The sequence below is a fragment of the Zingiber officinale genome, chromosome 1B, assembly GCF_018446385.1.
Source record: "Zingiber officinale cultivar Zhangliang chromosome 1B, Zo_v1.1, whole genome shotgun sequence".
Taxonomy (NCBI): domain Eukaryota; kingdom Viridiplantae; phylum Streptophyta; class Magnoliopsida; order Zingiberales; family Zingiberaceae; genus Zingiber; species Zingiber officinale.
Window position 1 is genome coordinate 145,810,785 of NC_055986.1, and position 23,222 is coordinate 145,834,006.

At 38.8% G+C, this 23,222-nt stretch overlaps 1 protein-coding gene across 1 annotated transcript; it reads left to right on the forward strand.

Annotated features, from left to right (window-relative positions):
- Nucleotides 1–18,184: 18,184 nt before the first annotated feature.
- Nucleotides 18,185–20,057, forward strand: LOC121983816 (trimethyltridecatetraene synthase-like). Its single transcript, XM_042536452.1, has 2 exons — nucleotides 18,185–19,150; nucleotides 19,332–20,057. The coding sequence occupies exons 1-2, from the start codon at nucleotides 18,242–18,244 to the stop codon at nucleotides 19,953–19,955; spliced, it is 1,533 nt and encodes a 510-aa protein (XP_042392386.1). The 5' UTR covers nucleotides 18,185–18,241; the 3' UTR covers nucleotides 19,956–20,057.
- Nucleotides 20,058–23,222: the final 3,165 nt, after the last annotated feature.

Genomic DNA, 23,222 nt, shown 5'->3' on the forward strand with positions numbered 1-23,222 from the left:
GGGTGCCTGAACTCTCCTTTTCTTCAGCAGCTTCTTCCCTGCAGAAAAGGGTTAGTCCAGGCAACATAAAATATATTTACCTTGCAAATTAGAGTTACCACAACATAATAAAATATGAGTAGTAATTAGATTCTGTCACCTCGAAACTAGGATCTAGTCAATGCCTCAACTTAAGTTTTCCAAATAGACCTAAGTTGAACCAACGCCTACAGTTCCTCAATGGGGAATGCACCCTCATTGAAAACTTTAAACACAAGACAGTAAGCAGAGATTTAAGTAAGTTTTAAGATATCAGTTAAAAAGATAGTACAAAAACTTTTTGAAAAGATGATATGTTTAAAAAATAATTTTCAAATGCCCTCCCCTTAAGTTAACATTCCCCTTTAATTTGGCACTTCCCCTTAATTTGTACTAGGGTTTGGGTATGTTAGATTTCAAGATCTTAGCCTACCACCTTCTGATTATCTTTGTTATGTATAAGAAATTCTACTTAATTGTTTAGGGGAAATAGAGTTGGGAATATTAAAAAAACATATTATTTCAACAACTTGTATTTTTTTTATTTATCCCCTATTAAGTTTGATTAACAATTAATCATTTAATCAATTAATAGCCTTTGATTAAGTTAAGAAATAATTTGTTACTAACTCAATAGCAGTTAATCATTATCAATAGTTTATTGATTAACTTTTATTTAACTCAATTCAATATTTTATTGATTAAAACAACCTAACTTTCATATTGAAGGTATTAGTTTTAATTTAATTTTCATTTACTTGATTTATAAGTTTTGATTAGATTCGACTTAAGTTACATTAAATTAGGATTAATTAAGTTTAGAGTTAGTATTAATTCAGAGTTAAATTTGTTAAAGTTATTAAACAAAGTTAAGTAAAGTTAAGGTTCAATTTGAGCCCATCTTTAATTAAGATAAATTATGAATTAATTAAAATAAAGTTAAGATTTTGATTAACGTTGAAATTAAAGTTGATAAAGTTAAGATTTTAAATAATTTTTTAAAACGATAAAAAAATTTTCAAAATATTTTTAACATAATTTTTTTAAAAAAAATTAAGATAATTTTTAAAAGAATTTTTTAAAAGATTTTTAATATAATTTTTTAAAAGAATTTTTAAAAAGATTTTCAAATGATTTTTTTAAAAGAGAATTTTAAAAGATTTTTTAAAACGATTTTTAAAAATAATTTTTAAAAGTATTTTTAAAAGAATTTTTAAAAGTATTTTTTAAATATTTTTTAAAGTATTTTTAATAGAATGTATTTTTAAAAGAATTTTTAGAAGAATTTTTAAAAGTATTTTTAAAAGTATTTTTAGAATTTTTAGAAGAATTTTTAAAAGTATATTTCAAAGAATTTTTTAAAAGAATTTTTAGAAGAATTTTTGAAAGTATTTTTAAAAGTATTTTTAAAAGAATTTTTAGAAGAATTTTTAAAAGTATTTTTTAAAATAAATTTTAAATGTATTTTTTTAAATAATTTTTAGAAGATTTTTTAAAAGGATTTTAAAATAATTTCTAAAATGAAATTAAGAGGATTTTATAATATTTTTAAAATGATGTTTAAGATAAGTTATATGTAATACATTAATTAATATATGTTTAATTCAATTTAAATTTAGGTGTTTAATTAAATTAATAATGGTATTTAATTTAATTTAATCCTTATTCATCTCACTCAGTCTAAGTTTTAAGACAAAGGGATCGTATGGTTTTGTGAGATAAGTTACCTTGAATTTCAGGATTTGGTTTAACTTTTGTTAGGTTCATGTTTAGCTTTGGATTTAACAAACTAACATTCTTTGGATAAACTTCTAAGTTATGGTGAGTCACCTGGATATTATTAGAGTAACCATGCTTTCAAAATTTTCCAAATAGTCCTATCCACTGAACTTAATAACAAAACTTTGGTTTAACCAGCTAGAATTGGTAAGGGGTAGCTTTAGTTAGTTCTACTAAACCAAATGCATCAGGTCAAAGCTATATCCTCTTAGACATGCGTAGACAGAGCTTCCCTAACCTATTATCATCCAAAACTTCTCTGGTACTATATGTCAAGTGAAACTTTTGTCCCTTTGAGATTTAATCCTAATTACCCTACCGATAATCTATTGTTGTGGAGGTGTCAACTAATTTGGAGTCTCCCCCTCAATTATTGAACTTTTCAGTTTAACTTTATGTCGATTATTTTTGTAGTTAAAATAAACCTGATGGTAATTTAAATTAGCTTTGAATTTATTTTTTCTATTTGAGTTTGAATTATTTGATTTGATTTTATTCTTAAGTTTGAAATTTAGCTTTGAAGGTTTATTTTGGTTTAGTTTTGAGTTAATAGGTTTAGTTGGATTTGGTTTCAGATAATGAATTTTATTTTTAGGTACATAGAATTGATTAAGTCCTACTTGCGTAGTTAGACACGCTTTCAGAACCCAAGCTTTAGTTGGGATTTTGTTTTAGCTTTTAAGTGACATAAAAGTTTTGTTTGTTGAGCTAGACTTGTATCCGAGTCCAAACTTATTGTATACAATTTTTTGAGTTTTAAGAATTAAATCTAAATTTTTTGATCTAGTGGTGAAAGTTTATAATAATCCTTTAAGTTGATTGATTTCACTTTTAAAATTTATATTTTCCTCTTCAAGTTTTATATCTTGATTTGGATTTCTTCTTTTAATTTGTTTTTTGAGGCATTGATTTTCCTCAACAAGTGATTCAGTTTGTTTTTCATGTTTAATTAATGTTTTATTCAAACATGTAATTATTCTAAAAAATTTGGAGGTTAAGATAGAAGATACCTCGTTCAGACCTTCGGAAACGAGTACGGACTTGTGGCTTGATTTGTCTTTAGACTCGTCGTTTTGCTCTGACTCACTTTTTGATTCCAATCAGGTTGCTATCAGTGTGAGGTAGTTGTGATGCTTCTGATCTTTGACAATCGATTCTTCTGAAGATGATTCATCCCATGTCGCCTTGAGTGTCTTCTTCCTTCTGGTTGTTTTGGGTTTGTCATCTTTTATCTTTGGATACTCGTACTTGTAGTGTCCTTTCTTGTTACACCTGTAGCATGTGCTCTTTGCCTTCGTGTCATTTTATTTGATTACCTTTTGTAGGTCCTTCTTCGAGAAATTGTTCTTTCTACTTGTGAACATTTTTCTAATCATGTTCATGAGTTGTTCTAATTCATCTTCTGAGCCAGATTCAGATTCTAGTTCTGGTTTGTTCTTGTGTTTGGTTCCTTTTGAGAAATCTGTAAAGAGTGAAATACCTTCTTCATGGAGTTCAAGTTCATAAAACAACTCATTTAGTTTTAATTTAGATAAATTCCTCGCGATTTTATAGGCATCCACAATGGATGCTCACAGTGCATTTTGAGGAAACGCGTTTAGAGCATACGTTATCAAATCTTGGTTCTCGATTTGATGACCGATGGTCGATTGTATGGAGTCCGTTGAGGATATCCTTTATCCTCGCGTGCAATTGACTGACAGATTCTCCTTCCTGTATTTTTATGTTAAATAATCTATTTAAAAATATGCCCCTTTTTTGTTACCTTTGCGTTGTTGGTTCCCTCGTGTAGTTCTATGAGGTTGTCCCATATCTCCTTCATGTTTTTGTGTAGGCCGACGCAGTTCAGTTCTTCCTTCGTTAGCCCGCATTGGATTGTGTTGAGGGCCTTGAAGTCAATTTGGGTCTTTTTGTTCATCTCCGAATTCTAATTTTCTAGGTCCATTGGAATTTCGATGTTATGGTCGACTAGGGCCTTGTATCCTTTGATGACGCTGAAATATTTGTCAAAGTCGGTCTGCAAGTGCACCTCCATCCACTTTTTCTAGTATGGGAAATCATTCCTATTAAAGAGGGGAGGATGAACGATGTTGTATCCCTCGTTTTGGGCCATGAACCTTGCACACAAAAAAAGAAAAGGAGAAAGTCCCAAGACTAGAGTCTTGGATTAATAGTGTGGGAAAAGAAAAAAGATATTAAGACTTGATTGGTGTGACACCAATTCAAAGTAGTTTGCAATGAAGAAAAAAAAATTCAAAGAGGTAATTGTACCAATTTGGATTATATCGAAAAATCTAAAAAATCGAAAGAGAAAGGAAAGAAATTAAAAGTCACCTCCTTGCCTAATTGGTGGTTGCACCAATTCAGAGTAATATTGGCACTGATACCACTTGTAGGATCGGAAAGATGCTGGGGGGGGGGGGTGAATAGCGTTCGTCAAAAAATTACAAATTAGAAATAGGTACGCAGCGGAAAGGGAAACAAAAGACAATGCTAACACAAGTCAAGTTTTACTTGGTTCGGAGCATTTGACGACTCCTACTCCAAGGCCTGCGATCGTTGATCGCTTTTGTTGGTCAATCACTATCAGTTCTAATAAGGTGTTACGCGTATTGAGTATAAGAACTAAAATCATTACCGACAAATAGAAAGGAAATAAGGATCTCTCGTCCTTCAACCTTCGGAGCAGCCTTTCGGTGTTGTTAGAGCTTTTTTGAAGAAGCACGCAAGAGAGAAACTTGTAGTAGTTGCTATACTGAAACTCCTGGTCGAAGGCCTTTATATAGGCCCATTTTGGGCACCTGGAACCCCTCCGAGCACCTGGACCACGTGGCTTGGCCAGTCTACGTGCTCCACATCAGCTTTTGGATGAGATTTCAGGTCCGAGCGCTTAGACCGACTCAGGGCACCCGGACCGCTAGGGTGCCCACAGCACCCGCCCGGGCAAGACTAGTCCGGGCGCCCGGAGTCCAGGCGCCCAGACTCCCCTTTTCTTCAGTAGCTTCTTCCCTGCAGAAAAGGGTTAGTCTAGGCAACATAAAATATATTTACCCTGCAAAATAAAATTAACACAACATAATAAAATATGAGTAGCAATTAGATCCTGTCTCCTCAAGACCAGGATCTAATCAAGGTCTCAACTTAGGTTTCCCAAATAGACCTAAGATGAATCGATGCCTATAGTTCCTTAATAGGGAACATGTCCTCACTGGATCTCTCCTTCAGTTGCTTACCTCCACTTACCAATCGCTTGACTTACCTTTGACCCACCAGGTATTCCCACTAGTTGTCAGGTCTGCAGACTCAACTAGATTTCATCCGGTTGTCAGGTCCCACGGACCCAACCGGACTTCTCGCCAGATATCGGGTCCCATGAATCTATCTGGACTTCCCACCAGCTATCGGATCCCGCATACCTAGATGGATGTTAGCCTGGTGTCAGGTCCTTCAGATCAGTCAACTCCTGCACACTTGGTAGAAAGGTTAGATAGACATCACATCTAATTTTAACTTATTTGTTATACATCAAAACTAGATTATTAGTGCAACTTACATCAAAAAATGTTGTCCCTTTTGATCATTGTCGATCGGCTTCTACTTGGGGGCGATGATCAAACTCTACGTAAAGTTGCCAATCAAATGTTTGGTCTAAGCATCTACTAGGCTCTTCCTACTGTGTTCTTGAAGGATCCACAAGAGGGGAGCAAGGATGATTTTTTATTTGTTTCTTCTGACTCGGCCATTCAACGGAGCCTCTTGGTATACTGATGGCATTCACTAGTAGCATGATGAGGAGTTTCATGGTAGTCACAAAAATGTCTATGCCCTTCAAGCGGTGGCTAATCCACTCCCCACATTGCTCTCTCTTCTCAGATTTACAGAAGATTTGGGTGAGGGTTTCTGGAGAGCTCCAGAGGAGGTGGTGGTTTCTGATCGGCTTGGCCGATTGGAGCTGAGACAATCATAGCCTTTTTCAGGCGTTCTGAATTTCTTCTACATTAATATATTTGATCGCTTTCCCTAATAGATCATCGAAGTCCTTTGGGGGCTTTCTAACGAGGGATCGAAAAAATTTTCCATCTAAAAGGCCTTGGGAGAAGGTGTTTATTAATATTTTGGAAGTGGCAGATGGAACATCTAGTATCACTTGGTTGAATCGCTTGATGTATGCTCATAGGGATTCCTTGGCCCCTTACTTGAGCGTGAACAGACTTAGGATGGTCTTTTAATACCTCCTGCTACTAGAAAAGTGGTGTAGGAAGGCTTTGTAAACATTTTTGAAGTAGCAAATGGATTCAGTAGGGAGCCGGTTAAACTATCTCTGTGGCAAGCTGAAAAGAGTGGTAAAGAACACTCAACACTTAACGTCATCCGTGTATTGGTTGAAGGATGGCTATGTTTTCAAATTTAATTAGATGATCTTCCGAGTCAGTCGCTCCTCCACATTCTCTGATTACTAATAGTCGGAAGTGGCTCAGCAGTTTGTTCTCCAAAATTTCTTGAGAGAATGGCACACTCAGCCGCTCAAGGGAGATATTGGTCATCGACGCTTTCCTCTTTCGAAGGTCCCGAGCGGGCATGTCTCTAGAGAATGATATTTAGGGTCTTTTCGCTTGTCCTATATCGTCGAATGGGGTGTGGAATAGTGCCCTATTATACGTGACCAGGGAGGGCAACATGGGTGGTAGGCAAATCAGCTGCTCGGGCGTTCGCATGAAGCCAACCAGAGGAGGAACTGGTTGGCACCCGATTAGTCCTTTCACTTGAGTCTCTCATTCAGTGTGAGGGCCCGTCCTTGACACAACCGGGTTGTTCTGGAAAGGGCACCCTAACTATTACTTATTGTTATTGTACCAATCTTTGAGCTCGAGCAATTATTAATAACTCCAAGTCTTCTTGTGATAAGTTGACGGTGGTGAGTTGATCAGCCTTTTCTATCTCTGCATTTCAGATTCAGGTGAAGTTGCCTACAAATGACACAAAATTTTATCCTGTTTAAAAGCGAGGGAGATGACGCACTCTAAGTAGAGTTGAGGTAGCTTGGATGTCGACCGTAAGAAGACTCTGAGCTAGAATAAGATGACACTAAGCAATCCTGGAGTTATGAGCTACAGAAGCCAACAAGAAATGTTAGAGTGAGAACTAGGGAAGGGTTCCCTGGCGCAAGCATTCTGATGCTCAAGTCATAACAGTAGTCGAGCGAACTGGAGAAGAATATGAACAGTAGAGTAGTCGCGTAGATGCGTGTTTGCTTTTGCGTGTGTGAGCATACCTAGCCAACGAAGAGGACTCCTTTTTATACCGTCTCTCATAAATTCCACAATTAATGAAATGACAGAGAATATTTAGTGTCAGAGTATATCGGGAATGGAATATGTACGACAACCTTCCTATAGGCGGAGGAAGATTCCATTGCATGTGTATGTCAGAGTAATGGTATATTCCCTGACATGTTGTTATGATTCTCTGACAATGTTATCTCTTAGAAGGAGTCTGACCGACTCTCTAGCCAACCGGGAATATACTGGAAGCTGTGCTCCGGAGAAGTGGGTAGCTGAGCCTCTGAGATCCGACCAGCGCTAGGGTCGACCGACTGTCATCAGAAATGAGAAATGAGGAAATGTAAGTCCGACCAACATGGGGGTCGGGCGAATGTAAGTTGATTGCCTTGCATTTGAAGAAGTGGGGAGTTGAGCCCCGTAAGTTTGACCGGCTTTAAGTCGGACCGAGTTTGTTCTATGTATCTAGGCATTGAGGAGTAGAGCACTAAGTCCCTTGAGTCCAACCGACTATAGGGCCGACCGACTGTATATTGAATGTCTTAACGCTAAAGAGCTAAGCTCTTTGATTTAGACCGGGTTTATATTGAGGATTCAGTATATGCTCAAATAAGATTTGCGATCAAACTTTATGTTAAGGATTCATTTTACACTAGGTCATTATTTTTAATATAAAGTTCGGTCCAATTAAATGATATATTTAGCGTGCCTAATTAAATAGAGCATTTGACAGTGACACTTAATTTATTTTAATATGACACTGATATAATTGATACGATATGATTTGAAAATTGACCCCTTATTGTTTTTTACTACCACAACAACCTGCTTCAACTTCAAAAGTCCCATCTTACTCGCCGTGTCATGTACCTATATCAACCATCAGTAGCTATGCATTATGAACTCATTTTTCTTGGCTAACTTGTATAACTCATTATAGTCAAAATGACTATTGAGGTAGCATCACCCATGTGCACCGGAATGTGAATCTTGAGGTAACAATATCTCTTCCACGTGCTTGTTTATAGATACAGAAGTTTGAAAATGATGGATAACTTTATATTCTCCGCATGCTTTTTCAAGATGCATCCTAAATCTTAAATCAGCCCTAAAATTAAGATGAAGTAGTTAGAACTTGTAAGTGGTTAATTAAATATCTCAAGGATTAATGAATCTCAGTGGTCACCTATTATAAGAATTTTTTGTTTAAATAGGATGATAAACCTAAGAATACTATTTGTTTGGATGAATCTTTATTCTTCATGATTATTTTCTAATTTATCCTGATGATCGATGAAAATTTTTTATAGAATCAGATCGATCATCTCTAAAATTAGTCAGTCAAAAAGTTAAATATCTGAATTAATAAAAATTGTATAGAAAACCATTTGTATTAGGCTAAGAGTTCATTGCTAATAATAAACAATTATTCATCATTAACCCAAAGCCGATGCACAAGGAAAATGATCGTCAAATACTTTAGGAACAAACCAAATAGAGTGCTGCACAAACAATTTTATGGAAAGTTAAGTATCAAATAAAGGGATGTACGAATTATAACAAATAATATTTTTGATATTTTTTATCAATTTTTTTTTATCCTGTGCTACACAGATGCACCGAGCTAGGGTTGCACACCTAGCTAGGGTTGCACACGTGATCGACCTCTACTTTGTTCATGACTTGGTCAAGGGCACGCGGTTTGGTCACACTCGACCTTGTGACCTCATTGTGAGGTCACGACAGAGGACGCCTTGGCCTCGCGAACTCGCTACGAGGTCGCGACCAAGGTGCGACTCGGTTGCAAGAGAGTAAGACTAAATCAGCTACGGAAATTTATTTTGATCGTTAATTTGGCGATGTAAATTAATTCCGTTGCTAAATAGTGACGAAATAAATTTTCATCACTACTTTAGCAATCGTGTCCCATTTCTATTATGTCTAATTTAGCGAAAAAAATAATTTTTCATAAATATTCTAAGATGAAATTATATTTTGATGACTATCTAGTAAATGAAAATTTAATTTGTTGTCAAATTAACGACTGATATCTAATTTCGTCTCTTAGTGACTGAAATTTAATTTGATCATTAATTTAGAGATGAAATTTAATTTGGTCTTTAATTTAGAGACAGAATAAATATTTCATTTCTAATTAATGGTTGCATTAAATGACTATCATTAATTAATGACTTTTATCTATAATTAGCGACGGATTATTTCTTCCATTGCTATATTAATAACTAAATTAATTCCGATTGTTAATGGAAAGTTTTCTTGCAGTGTGGGTGGATTAGTAGTTGTTACAATGCGTCTCCATTCAGAAATTAGATAAGAAATATAAGTGAAAGATAATAATAAGAAATATAAGCCGAAGATAATAGTAATAAGAATAATATAGTGAAAAGTAATTAGAGGACATCTTTTTGATAAAATGAGATCATAATCAGTTTGACTTAAAATTCAGAAACAAGATAGTAAAGAAGTTGAAAGGTTCGTTATATTCATCTTCTATATTAGAAAGAAAATAACCCGATAAGTAGCTCATGATAAGAAACTCCAGTGAAAAACTATGAAAATATCCAACAAATAATACTAAATCAAATGGGCGTTGCATTTTATCAGAATAATAGGCGCTATAAAAATAAATAGTTTTATCGATAAAATTTATTTTGTCGATAAATTTTAAATTTACTGACGAAAATAATTATTTTCGTTGGATAAAAAAATTAATTAGACCATTTCTTCTTGTGGAACCGATTGACAGATATGGATTTCTGTCGATGATTATCGATGAAAATTCATTTTTCATCGGTAAAATTATAATTGGATTACTGACGGAAATATATTTCTATCAATAAAATCACTAAAATTAGGGCACGCCGACTCTTTTTCTCACATGCGCTCCTTCGATCTCCTCCCCCTCCTCCTCCCCTGTAAGTTCGCTCCCTCTCCCTCTTCCCTTTTTTTTAGCCACCAGCGAGCCTCCCCCTCTTCCCTTTATTCGATCGCTAGCAAGTAGTGGGCTGGCGGCTGTGTCAGCCGCTAGCACTCGGCTGGCGGCTGTGTCAGCCGCTAGCACTCGGCTGGCGGCTATGCCGATCGCTAACACCCGGCTGGCGATTGTGCTTGCCACTAGCACGAGGCGACTGGCTATGCCAGTCGCCAGCTCGTCGCCTGCCGGTTGTGTCGGCCTCCAGCCCACCGCTTACTTGTTGTGTCGGCTGCCAGCCCGCCGCCTACCGGCTGTGTCAGCTGCCAGTACGCGGCTGGCAGTTGTGTCGGCCACCACCTATTGGCAACGTGGTCGGCCACCACCTGTTGGATGTGGCTTGCGGCTGGCCACGTGCTCGACCGCTAGCTCATAGCTGGGAGCTTGTATGAACCTCAAGGTTTTGCTAAATTTCTAACTAATTTTAGTTAGATTTTTGTTGTGATTGTTTCTGTTTAATTTTAGCTAATTTTTATTTTTTTTAGTATACTGCATCTACTGCTCTTTTCTGGTTAACTACTCTCTTTACGTATAATTTCTTAAACGGCACATATATGCTATATTAAATAGTTGACATGATGGTGATTTGTAGGTTAATAATACATATATATTTTATGGTGATTGTTATCCTTGTGTAAATTTATGCTTTAGATAGTTGACATCTTGCTTTTAATAATATAGGTATTAAAAATGTTAAGTGATTGAGTTATATAATTCTTGGTATATTAACCAATTTGATGATGCACATGCTTGTGTAAGGGATGTAACTAAGTGTGAGCACCCTAGTGCAAGGGTTCTATTGAAATTTCAAATGGACAAGAATATTTAGTATCAATTGAAAGAACTAAAGTTTCCTTAATTCCTATTATGTTTGATTGCTTTATTTAAGCTTAAATCAAATTTTACAAGTTTAATAAGTGTTTCAAATTGTATTCTCATTAGGTAACAATGTATATGAACAAAGCTTGAATATACAATTTATTAAAAAATAGATTTATTAGAGATAATTTTATTGCTAAAGTTGATGAGTTTGTGAACTTTGTTAAGAGTTATCCAGAATATATAAATGGTACTGAGTTATGGAGTTCGTGTAATTATTCGAAATATAGAAATAGAGCCTTTTGTATTTAGGATATTGTGAAAGTACATATTTGTAGAAATAATTTTGTGCCAAATTACTATAATTGGTATCGACACGAAGAACCTTATTTGTATGAACCAATTGTGTCTTCTGGTAGTTCGTCATCTAGCATAACTTTTACTGCACTTGAATTATCAACCAATGATATTTCAATGCAATCAATGCTTCACGATGCAATGAATGATGCAGTTGATTATTCTAATATAGCTGAAATATCAACACCTGAATATCAGCAACTGAATGAAATGTTAAAGGCTAGTGAAAGAGAAGTGTGAGAAGACATCTCCTCTAGTTATTCCTAACTATCAGCTTCTGCAAGGTTATTGAATATAAAAGCATAACATTATTTTTCAGAAAGATGTTATGATGACATATGTCAATTGATGTAACAGTTACTTCCTGCTGATAACATAATGACTGATAGTTTTTACCATATAAAAAAATTGGTTAAAAGTTTAGGTTTTCCTGTAGAGCATATTGATTGTTGTATAAATAGCTGCATGATATTGTGGAACGAAGACGGCGATATGAGTGAATGTAAAATCTGTACACACCCTCGTTATAAGCATGGTACTCGCATACAAGGGAAGAAGAAAAAAAAATTACTTGAAAAGTGATGTATTATTTTCTGTTAACTGCTAGACTTCAATGCTTGTATGCATTTGTTGCGACCTCCTCCGTGTTAGCCTTGGGACGGATTGGTGGGGGTGCTAGGGGCGAGAGTATTCGTCTTTTGTCACCATTGTATGCATCTGTTGCTATAGCTTGCCACATAATGTGGCATCATGAGCATGAACTCGAAGAAGGTATAATGTGTCATCCTTGTGATTCCCCTGCATGGAAATATTTTGATGCTGCATTTTCCTCTTTTGCAAGGGAACCATGTAATGTGAGATTGAGACTTTCCACAGATAGATTTCAACCATTTGGTTAGTCAAGACAACAATATTCATCTTGGATAATTATATTAACACAGTATAATTTACCACTATGGATGTGCATGAAAGATGAATTTATGTTCCATGGTTCAAACAATCCTAAAGACAAGATAGATGTTTTCTTGTAACCTCTGAATGTTGAGTTGAATGAATTATGGAATGTAGGCTTGGTGACTTATGATGTTACAAGTAAGACTAATTTTAGATTACATGTTGCATTATTATGATTGATCAGTGATTTATCAGCATACTCAATGTTGTTGAGATGGAGGACGGCTAGTAAATTAGCATGTCCACACTACATGACAGAGTCTGATGCATTTTCATTACCTTATAGTGGGAAGGTATCTTAATTTGATAATCACCGTAAATTTTACTAGTTAATCACCCTTTCAAGCAAAATATGAAGAATTTTCTAAAAAATTATTGTAGTAAAAAAACCTCTTTCGGTCCATGCTTCAGGTGAACAAATCATTGAGCAAATAGATAATTATAAATTTCTACCAGTATCTTAACCTGATTCCGATGAGATAAATAAATATATTGTTAGGATGTGCAAGTGTAGTTGGAAGAAAAGGAGTAATTTTGGGAGTTACCGTATTAGAAGTATCTATTTATTCGACATAATTTAGATGTTATACATATTGAGAAAAATTCCTTCAATAATATCTACAGCACTATGATGAACATGCCTAGAAGAACTAAAGATATTGCAAAATTACGTGAGGAATTAAAAGAACTAGTGAACAGACCAGAGTTGCATCATGATAAAACAACCACTAGATTTTCAAAGGCTTGTTATACATTGGACAAAGTTGGTAAGCAAGCTTTATGTATTTGATTGAAAAAATTTAATTTCCAGTTGGGTATGCCTCAAATATGGCTCGATGCATGGATATGGACAGGTTAAAGATGTTTGAATGAAGAGTCATGACTGTCATGTATTCATGCAAAGATTTATTCCAGTAGCTTTCCATGACTTATTTTCTCAAAATATTTGGCAAACACTCACTAAATTGAGTCTATTTTTTAAAGATTTGACAACTAGGTGTATTATGATGGATGATATGCTTCTACTAGAAACAAACATTCCTCTCATATTATGTAAGTTGGAGTGCATATTTCCACCCAGTTTCTTTAATTCAATGGAACATCTATCAGTATATTTACTATATGAGGCACAAATAGCAGGTCCTGTGTAATATAGATGGGTGCATCCATTTGAACGGTTTTTGATAAAATTAAATAATAATGTTCATAACAAAGAAAGAGTTAAGGGGTCAATATGTAATTCTTATCTGGTTGAAGAAACATCTTCTTTATACTCCCATTATTTTGCTGATAGTGTGTAACCAAGACATCACAAATGTCCTAGAAATTCTAATGATGCTCCTTAGCTGATAGACCCATTGATACTTTCTATTTTCAAGTTTCCTGGTAAGTCAATGGGTGCACCATTTTCTAGATAGTTAACCCAAGAAAAATACCATGCTGCAAAATATACATACTATTAAATTGTGAAGAGGTCAAACTATAGATAAAGTAAGTTGACTTCTTTATTCAAACATTTATGATTTATCCTCCGTTTAATTATTTTGCTTGATATCTCAATTTTTATATAATTACCTTCTTTCCCAGCTTGTACGAATAATAACTATATCTATAAAATCCATCAATTGGTGCAAGTGAGGTAGCTGCAAAGTTAGAGACCGAATTTACTTTATGGTTTCAAATTATATATGTAAGTTAGATAATTTGTAAAAAAATTTAGTTCATGTCTATTAAGAAGTGTCCTAATTTATACCATAACTATTTTTATAGGTGAAAGACCATAGAATATCAAATGTCCAAGATGATAGGATAACGAATATTGCATCAGGACCACTACATAAAATAAAGTGTACTTTGGTTATTATGTTAATCACCTCAAATTCCACATGGCACAACGAGATTAACCTATAATTCTAGTATTTGCGTCAAAGGATCTATGGACAACAATAACACTAAGTTTGACTACTATGGTAGACTTAACGAAATTATAGAGATTGAATATCCTGCATTACCTATAAAGAGGTGTGTGTTGTTAAAATGTTCATGGTATGATATGACCCCAAGAATAAGTATTAAAATATAGCCAAATTATAATTTAGTTGAAGTTAATGCAAACAAAAGATTCAATAAATTTGAACCTTTCATTTTCGGGGTACAAGCGGGTCAAGTTTTCTATCCTGAATACCCTACGAAAGAAGAATATCTAGTGAATGGTTGTCTGTTTGTCAAATTAAGCCTCGCTCAACCATAGAGATGCCGAACACAATCACTGATCAAAACCATGATGCATTTTAAAATGATGAAGTGGAGAGACATTCAGTTGATTCACAATTCCAATCCTCTTCTCAATTACTTATAGATGTTAATGCTACTTACGAATAGATAGATGATGGAGAGATGCCCAGCAGTGAGAATTTTGTTGAACTAATAGAATCTAGCTATGAGGACTTAGAAAATATTAATGTTGATTAGTCAGATGTTAGTGATGATTAAATATTAGCATTTATTGTTCATCAAGTAAGTTATGCTTTCATATTATTTTATATTTATATTATATGTCAGTAAACTTTATTATAATGTGTTGTAATGTAATTTTGCAGACATTATTATGACTGAGCAGCAGGCAGTAGCGCTCCATGGCTACAAGGTTCTACGAGTTGTTGGAGACTTATAAGTATTTTTTGTTATTAGTAATTTAAGTTCATATATTACCCTATATAATATTTCTCATAACTTAATATTTTTTTCTTACAGGTTTACCCCTGATGGCCACAGAATTGCCACATATATCATGGGCAAATTCAAGGAACGAGTCTGCCTTTCTGATACCACATGGAGGCATATAGATAAGGAGACGAAGTTGTTTTATTATAATGAATTTGTGGTAAATATATTTAATATACTTTGTATTCTATAATATATTTATCCTTTATTTTACTAAAGGTTTAATTCAACTTATAATTGTAGAAAAGATATACATGGGAGGAAGGTCAAGAGCAATAATTTAAAAATACTTGGAATAGTTGTTGTTCCAAATTTTATAGAGGCCTTCTTTATTATATGAGAAAGAAGGGGGCAGACCGACATGTGTCAGTTGAGATATGGAGTACATGGACGGCCACCTGAATTGTAGAAAGGTATCTAGCAAATGTTAAAGACGCTAAAGAAAATAGAAATACAGAGCCAGGTAGTCCAAGTACCGAAATGACGTGGCATACATCAGGTTCCAGATATATTATTGAGCATGCCATGAATCTGGTGAGTTTAATTTAAAGTTAAATAAGCAAATTTTATATTTATTATCAAACTTTAATAATTTTTTCCTAAATTATTTGTATATGTAGGAATGTGAATTAGCCCACCAACATACTTAGATGGAGGTCTTTTTAAAACCCACAAGAAGAAGAATGACACATTTGTTGATATTAGATCGAAGGTCATACACGTAAGACTATTTACTTTATTACATTTAATTATTTCTATCTTGATTAACTTTAGTAATTGTTATCAAATTGAATAATATTCATATTATATTTTTTGAAATAGGATCAAATGACAGATAGAGTGGCTCAGACATCTTAGCCACCAGCAAAAGGGAGGAGTCAGTTTTAATCCACCGAGGTACTTAATGAGATTTATTATGATGTTGTCAATGGACGGACAAAAAACTCCACCCTCTATGGACTTGACTCCCAGGCCAACGTCGCATTTGATTATTTGAGAACTCCCAGGAGTTGTGATGGTTCCTCTTCCTCTTTTTCTTCTGAGATGCAGTCTTTAAGACATGAAAAATGAAAATCAAGAATTGCATACTCAATTGCCTTAATGGATAAGAAGATGGAACAATATATTACTACTGAGACACAGGGGAGAGCTGAGGAGGATCGGAGGTGAGCCGATGAGGAGTGGAAGTGACATGAGGAGCAAGTTGCTCTCATGGCTCATATGTGACAATTCATAACTAATTTGCCTCCGCCATCAGTTACATTTCATTCTGATTCACAGGAGACTCAGGATCCATTAAATTACAATGATTAGCTTTTTTCTGAGGTTTTTTAAACTAAAACTATTTTTTTATCATACATAAATTATGAAAAATATATTTATTCTATATATTTTTATAATTTAATATACTAACTTCTAAATATTATATTACTATATATTTCAGGAGTTCAAGCCTTTTTACATTGCTCATTTTCTATAATCATCATTTGCTCATTTTCTCTATATCAAAATTGGTTATATATATATGCAACATTTTTATTTATACATAAATATGATATAAATCTATAGCATTTGACTTTTTGCAGAATTTTTCTATTAATATTTTATATATAGATGTAGTATTTATATTACAGATATGGATGGATAGTGTATTTTTTTCTATTAGTTTATTTGTATGAATATTCTATTAATGTTTGTATGAATTATACTTAGTTTTTGTCTGAGATTTTGTTTGTATGTTCTATTAGATGATTGTAATTATTTCTATTATGGATTGTGAAATGTGTTTATATTATGAAAATGCATTTGTATTTGTGGAAAATGATAATATGGATGTATGGATGAATGTGAATTGTGATTGTGTGGATTGTGAATGTCATCGTTTGTGATAATTTTATTTATCTATGAAAATTGGAATCAGGTCTAGCCTAATTCAAGCTGGCTGTGTGTAATTTCTTTTTAAATTCCGACGAAATACCGACGGAATTGAGATTTCGTCAGTAAATATCGAATCGATATTTTGATAAAATCGAGATTCTGTCGATATTCCCTAAAAGGATTTACCGACGGAATCGAGATTCCATCGGTATTCATCGACACAATCAAAGATTTTGTCAGTAAATCCTTTTAGGGAATACCGATAGAATATTTTTTCCGTCGTGATATTTGGCTACGGAAATCAGAATTCTATTAGTAAAATATTTCCTGACAAATTAATTTCTGTCATAATTCCATTACTGAACACCTATAACGACAGAATTTCAATGGAAATTTTCGTCAATAAAACTGTTTATTATTGTAATAAGAAGGGATACACCTTTTAAATTTTTAAGCAAAAATCGTCCCACCCCATCAGCCCCTTATAAATAACACAATTGCTCTTCAATATATCGTTCAATATTATTATCTTACGTCATATACATTAAATCTTGAATATGTCTCATCATCTAATTATATAAACATGATAAATCTATATAGTATTTATTTGGTATCCATTATAAAACTGTAGCTGTCACATTATTATAGAAGTTATATGATAAATTCATATTGTATCCGCTGTAAAGTAGTAGCGATTATAATATTGTAGTAGTTGTAATTTTATAATTATTATTGTAATTATAACAATTATAATTCGTAGCTGTTACATTATGAATATTATTGAACAAGATAAGTTTGTGTTATAATAATTATAAACTACAGCAGCTATAGTTTAGTAGTCATTACAATGTATATATTATTAAATAAAATAAGTCTATGTTATAATTATTATATTATAACAATTATAAAATTATAATTGAACTAGTCAAATTTATCACCGGTTGAGTAGTTTAGTTTAAGTTTAATGGTTAAACTTTCATTGTAAAATTTGAATATGTGGTGCACCATGATTTTTTAAAAAAAAATCTGGATAGCAAGATTTTTTTTAAAAAAATGAGGAATTGATTAGGTGGAATACCATTTTAATTAAAAATCATAAAAGACGTTCCTCTAAATATTATTGAATAAGATACTTCTTTATTTTCTTTATTGTCACAGCTAACAAGGGTAGCAATCAATATTATTGAATAAGTTAAATTTGTCTAATCGATTCAAAATTTAATTGACATGAAAAAATAATGTCTAACAGTGTCGAGAATTGATGGCGTCCTTTTAATCCCTCTTTGTTTTGTTTTTGTAAGGCGTTTTGATTTTTGTCCATATATTTTTTGTTTTTCCTTTTCACATAGCAATATTTCAAGGCATTTTCTAAGTATATATATATGGCTCCCTTCCTCAGTGTCTGCACCGGCATCTCACTTCGATCCTCCGATCTCCACCAATGGCGTTCCCCCAATGGGCTATAACCTTAGCAATCGTGCTCGCCGCCGCCGTCAAGCTTATTCGGCGGAGACGAGGATGGACCGTTCTCAACCTGCCGCCGGGCCCCCGGCCGTGGCCCATCATCGGCAACCTCAACCTCATCGGCAGCCTACCCTACCGCTCCCTCCACGATCTATCCAAAAAGTACGGTCCCCTCATGTCCCTCCGCTTCGGGTCCTTTCCTGTCGTCGTCGGATCCTCCGTCTCCATGGCCAAGTTCTTCCTCAAGACTCACGACATCTCCTTTGCGTCCCGCCCCCAAACCGCCGCCGGCGAGTACACCGCCTACAACTACTCCGACATCACCTGGTCTCCCTACAGCCCTTACTGGCGCCAGGCCCGCAAGATATGCCTCCTGGAGCTTTTCAGCGCCAAGCGTCTCGACTCCTACGAGTACATCCGGGTGGAGGAGGTGCGAGCCCTGAATCGCGCCCTGTTCGCCGCCGCCTCCTCTGCCTCTCCTGTCCTCCTCAAGGACCACCTCTCCACCGTCAGCCTCAGCGTCATCACCCGCATGGTTCTGGGGAAGAAGTACTTCGACCCGACGGTGGAGAGCGCGATCGTGTCGCCGGAGGAGTTCAAGGAGATGATCGACGAATTGTTTCTGCTGAACGGTGTGATGAACATTGGGGATTCGATCCCCTGGCTGAATTTCTTGGATCTCCAAGGATATATCGGGCGGATGAAGAAGCTGAGCCGCAAGTTCGATAGGTTCCTGGAGCACGTTCTCGACGAGCACAACGAGCGGCGCCGGCGCGAGGGTACGGAGTTCGTGGCCAAGGACATGGTCGATGTGCTTCTGCAACTCGCCGATGATCCCAATTTGGAGGTCAAACTTGAGAGGCACGGCGTCAAGGCATTCACCCAGGTGCACGCAATCTCAGTTTCTTTACCGAGTATCTTTAATCTAGACGTCAATTTTCAAACAATTAAATCCGGAGAAGAAATGGCTCGCAAATCATCAACAAAATCTTTGAAAATTTTCAATATTCCAAACTGCTATTTGTGACTAGAAACGAACACTATTTGATATTTGAACAAAATTGTAGGATATAATTGCCGGCGGCACAGATACCTCAGCGGTAACTTTGGAGTGGGCCTTCTCGGAGCTCTTGCGTCGTCCCGAGGTGTTTGAGAAGGCGTCGGAGGAGCTGGACCGCGTCGTTGGCCGCGGACGGTGGGTGGAGGAGCGCGACATCCCCAGCCTACCCTACATCCAGGCGATCATGAAGGAGACGATGCGGCTCCACCCGGTGGCGCCGCTGCTGATTCCTCGCCTCTCCCGCGAGCAGACCACCGTCGATGGCTACGATATCCCCGCTGGTACGCGGGTGCTGGTGAGCGTGTGGGCCATCGGGCGGGACCCGACGGTGTGGGACCATCCGGAGGAATTCCGGCCTGAGCGGTTCGAGGGTAGAACGCTGGACGTTAAAGGGCATGATTACGAGCTGCTGCCCTTTGGCGCCGGCCGGCGGATGTGCCCCGGTTACAACCTCGGGATCAAGGTCATCCAGCTCAGTCTCGCCAATCTGCTGCACGGGTTCCGTTGGAATCTGCCTGCGGGGAAGAAGGCGGAGGAGCTGAGTATGGAGGAGATCTTTGGGCTGTCGACGCCGAAAAAAGAACCGCTGCTTGTGGTGGTGGAGCCGAAGCTCCCGGTTCACCTTTATTGACAGTTATTATATATATATATATATATAAATAAATAAGAATGTTCTTCACGAGCAATTTTATGTGAAGCAATTCCAGAAATAATAATAATAATTATTCCTGTCTGGAAGCTGAGAAAATGAACCTGTCGGTGTGACGTGTCTGAAAGGTTGACCGCATCCCCATGACCCGGTCGATGATCTGTCCTCTACGTTGACCAGATCGTCAGAAGTCCTCCTCCGGTCAACTGTACATGTATCCAGCGACCGGGTTCCCCCAGTCTCTGGTACCTCGGTGCTCGAGGCGAATCCCAGACATATAAGTAACCGCATAATAATGACAGAATAGTTAACTAAATGCGGAAAAGGTACGAGAACGTACCCTGGCCCAGGGGGGCGCCCTCGGATGGATGAGTGAGCTGGTCGTGAAACTGACCGAGTCGTCTTGACCCGGAAGGGTGGATGCCTCTGAACCGACCGAAGAGGAGCTGGGTCCGGAGGTGACAACGCGGAGCCGAATGTGGCATGGATCTGAAAGGTGACACACAATCGGAATACAACGGCGACACGACCGGCGTACGACATCGGCTCGCAGGCCGGTAAGTGCCGGAGGAGGGCTGCTCTGCGTGTAGAGGCTGCCGGCGAGGGAGCTGCTGTGCGCGCGGAGGCTGCCGGGGAGGGAGGCGCTGTGCGCGCAGAGGCTGCCGGCGAGGGAGGCGCTGTGCGCGCTGAGGTTGCCGGCGAGGGAGGAGAGGAGGAGAAGAAGGGAGCGCCGGCGGCTTCGTCGGCGCCGGCGCCGGCGGAGAGCTGGAGAAGGAGAGAGAGTCTCCTTGATGGCTGGCGGCGGCCCAAAATCACGAACCCCCCTCCTCTTCTCCCTGAATCTGTGAACAGTGCTTAAAAGCACTCCAAACCCTCAATGAGCCCAAAAGACCAAAACGCCCTTTGACCTCTCATTAATTCCTCTCATGCCATTCTCATATCCGGAACACAAGCCTCCCCTTCAAGTCTAGTCGAAGGAGGCGTGAGTCCGACTGACTGGACAAGTCTATCGCAAAGGGCGGAACCGCTCACGATATCAAAATCAAATCGCTGAACCCAAAGTATACTGTCTCCCGCGACCGGTCGCTATAATAATGGTGTCGCATGAGATAGTACTCGTGCTGCGCGGATCAAATCTGTAACCGGACCAATGCCTAATATGCAGCCACGAAGATATCGACCGGACGATCGAAGTGATGCCGATCGGGTGGATAGACGCTGAACGGAAGATGCTGAGCGAACGACAACACGCTGAGTGATCGACATGTAAACTGACAGCCGACCGAGCGGCACGTGGGACGCTGAGTATACCAGCACGAGGCCGGGCGTGCGACCTAGATCAAGCGGTGTGGCCGAACGGATGATCGGAAAGATGTCGATCGAGTGAGTAGACGGCGAGTGGACAACGTCGAACGGGCGACAGAGAAAATGACGATCAGTCGATCATGAAATGCTGGCCTGACGTGCTGAATGAGCAGCATCGGGAATGGTCAACGAGCGAACATAAAATGCTGGTCCGGCAGTCGAGTAGCGAGGAGTTGGCAATGCTGAACGAGCGATCGGAATGATGCCGATCGGATGGATAGATGCCGGACGGATGCTGTCGTGCGAACGATCGTAATGCTGTCGATCGGATGTATAGATGCCGGACGGACGATGCCATGCGTGGTGACGTCGACCGGTCAGATAGATGTCGGGCGAACGATGCCGCACATACGACCGTGGTGACGTCGATCGGTCAGATAGATGCCGGGCGGACGATGCCGCGCATGCGACCGTGGTGACGTCGATCGGTCAGATAGATGCCGGGCGGACGATGCCGGGCGGACGATGCCGCGCGTGCGACCGTGGTGACGTCGATCGGTCAGATAGATGCCGGGCCGCGAGGACTGCTCGACCCCGAACGGGGGAGATAGATGCTCGCGACGGCTACTCGACCCAAACGGGGGAGATAGATGTATGATATACTGGTCCGATATACTGGTCCTCCCGGCCGAACGGCTTGGGGGCCTTCGGCTTCGAGCGCTTGGCTCGGATAATAACCTTTCGGCCGAACGGCTCGAGGGCCTTCGGTCCTCGAGCCTGTGGCTCGGATATAAACCTCCCGGCCGATCAGCTCGGGGGCCTTCGGTGATAACTCGACCCCGAACAGGGGAGATAGAATATATGATATGCTGGTCCGTGCAGAGGTCTTCAGCCCAGGAGGTTTATAGTCGCCGGCCCGACTGCGTCCCGACTCTTGGTCGGTCGCCCGGGAGGCTTATAGTCGCCGGCCTGACTCTCGATTTTTAACGACGGTGCTCGTCGGTCTCCAAGTGAGACTACACACCCGGCCGAACGGCTCGGGCCTTCGTCGTCGAGCGCTTGGCTCGGAAAACTATATACCCGGGCGACCGGCTCGGGCCTTCACATCGAGCGCTTGGCTCGTATATAATCCTCCTCGAGGTAGTCTCGGCTAAAATGTACCTGGCCGAGCGGCTCAGGCCTTCGCTCCCTGAGGAAGTACTAAGCTATAATGTACCTGGCCGAGCGGCTCAGGCCTTCGCTCCCTGAGGAAGTACTCAGCTAAAATGTACCTGGCCGAGTGGCTCAGGCCTTCGCTCCCTGAGGTAGTACTCAGCTAAAATGTACCTGGCCGAGCGGCTCAGGCCTTTGCTCCCTGAGGTAGTACTCAGCTAAAATGTACTTGGCCGAGCGGCTCAGGCCTTCGCTCCTAGGCAATAACTTCCCTCTATCATCCTGAACAACGCAGGGTTTTGGTTTCCCATCCTGCCATAATAGTATGCAGCCCGGCCGATCGGCTCGGGGGCCTTCGTCATCGAGCCCGTGGCTCGGATATAAACCTCCCGGCCGATCGGCTCGGGGGCCTTCGTCATCGAGCCCCTGGCTCGGATATAAACCTCCCGGCCGATCGGCTCGGGGGCCTTCGGCTTCAAGCCCCTGGCTCGGATATAAACCTCCCGGCCGATCGGCTCGGGGGCCTTCGGCTTCGAGCCCCTGGCTCGGATATAAACCTCCCGGCCGATCGGCTCGGGGGCTTTGACTCGAGGGACTAATACAGATCATATAACTAACCGAGGACAGATAACGGGAAAACTGACCTAGGTCATGAGAATAGTAGAACTCTCCGGCATCGTCCATCTTCACGTTCCAGATCAGGCGCGTTCCCACAGACGGCGCCAATTTGTTCCTGTCTGGAAGCTGAGAAAACGAACCTGTCGGTGTGACGTGTCTGGAAGGTTGACCGCA

What these genes read in the sequence shown, in the direction of transcription:
- LOC121983816 (XM_042536452.1), top strand. Translation starts at nt 18,242, where the DNA reads ATGGCGTTCCCCCAATGGGCTATAACCTTAGCAATCGTGCTCGCCGCC. An exon ending in GCGTCAAGGCATTCACCCAG is followed by an intron (nt 19,151 to 19,331) that starts GTGCACGCAATC and finishes ACAAAATTGTAG; the next exon opens with GATATAATTGCCGGCGGCAC.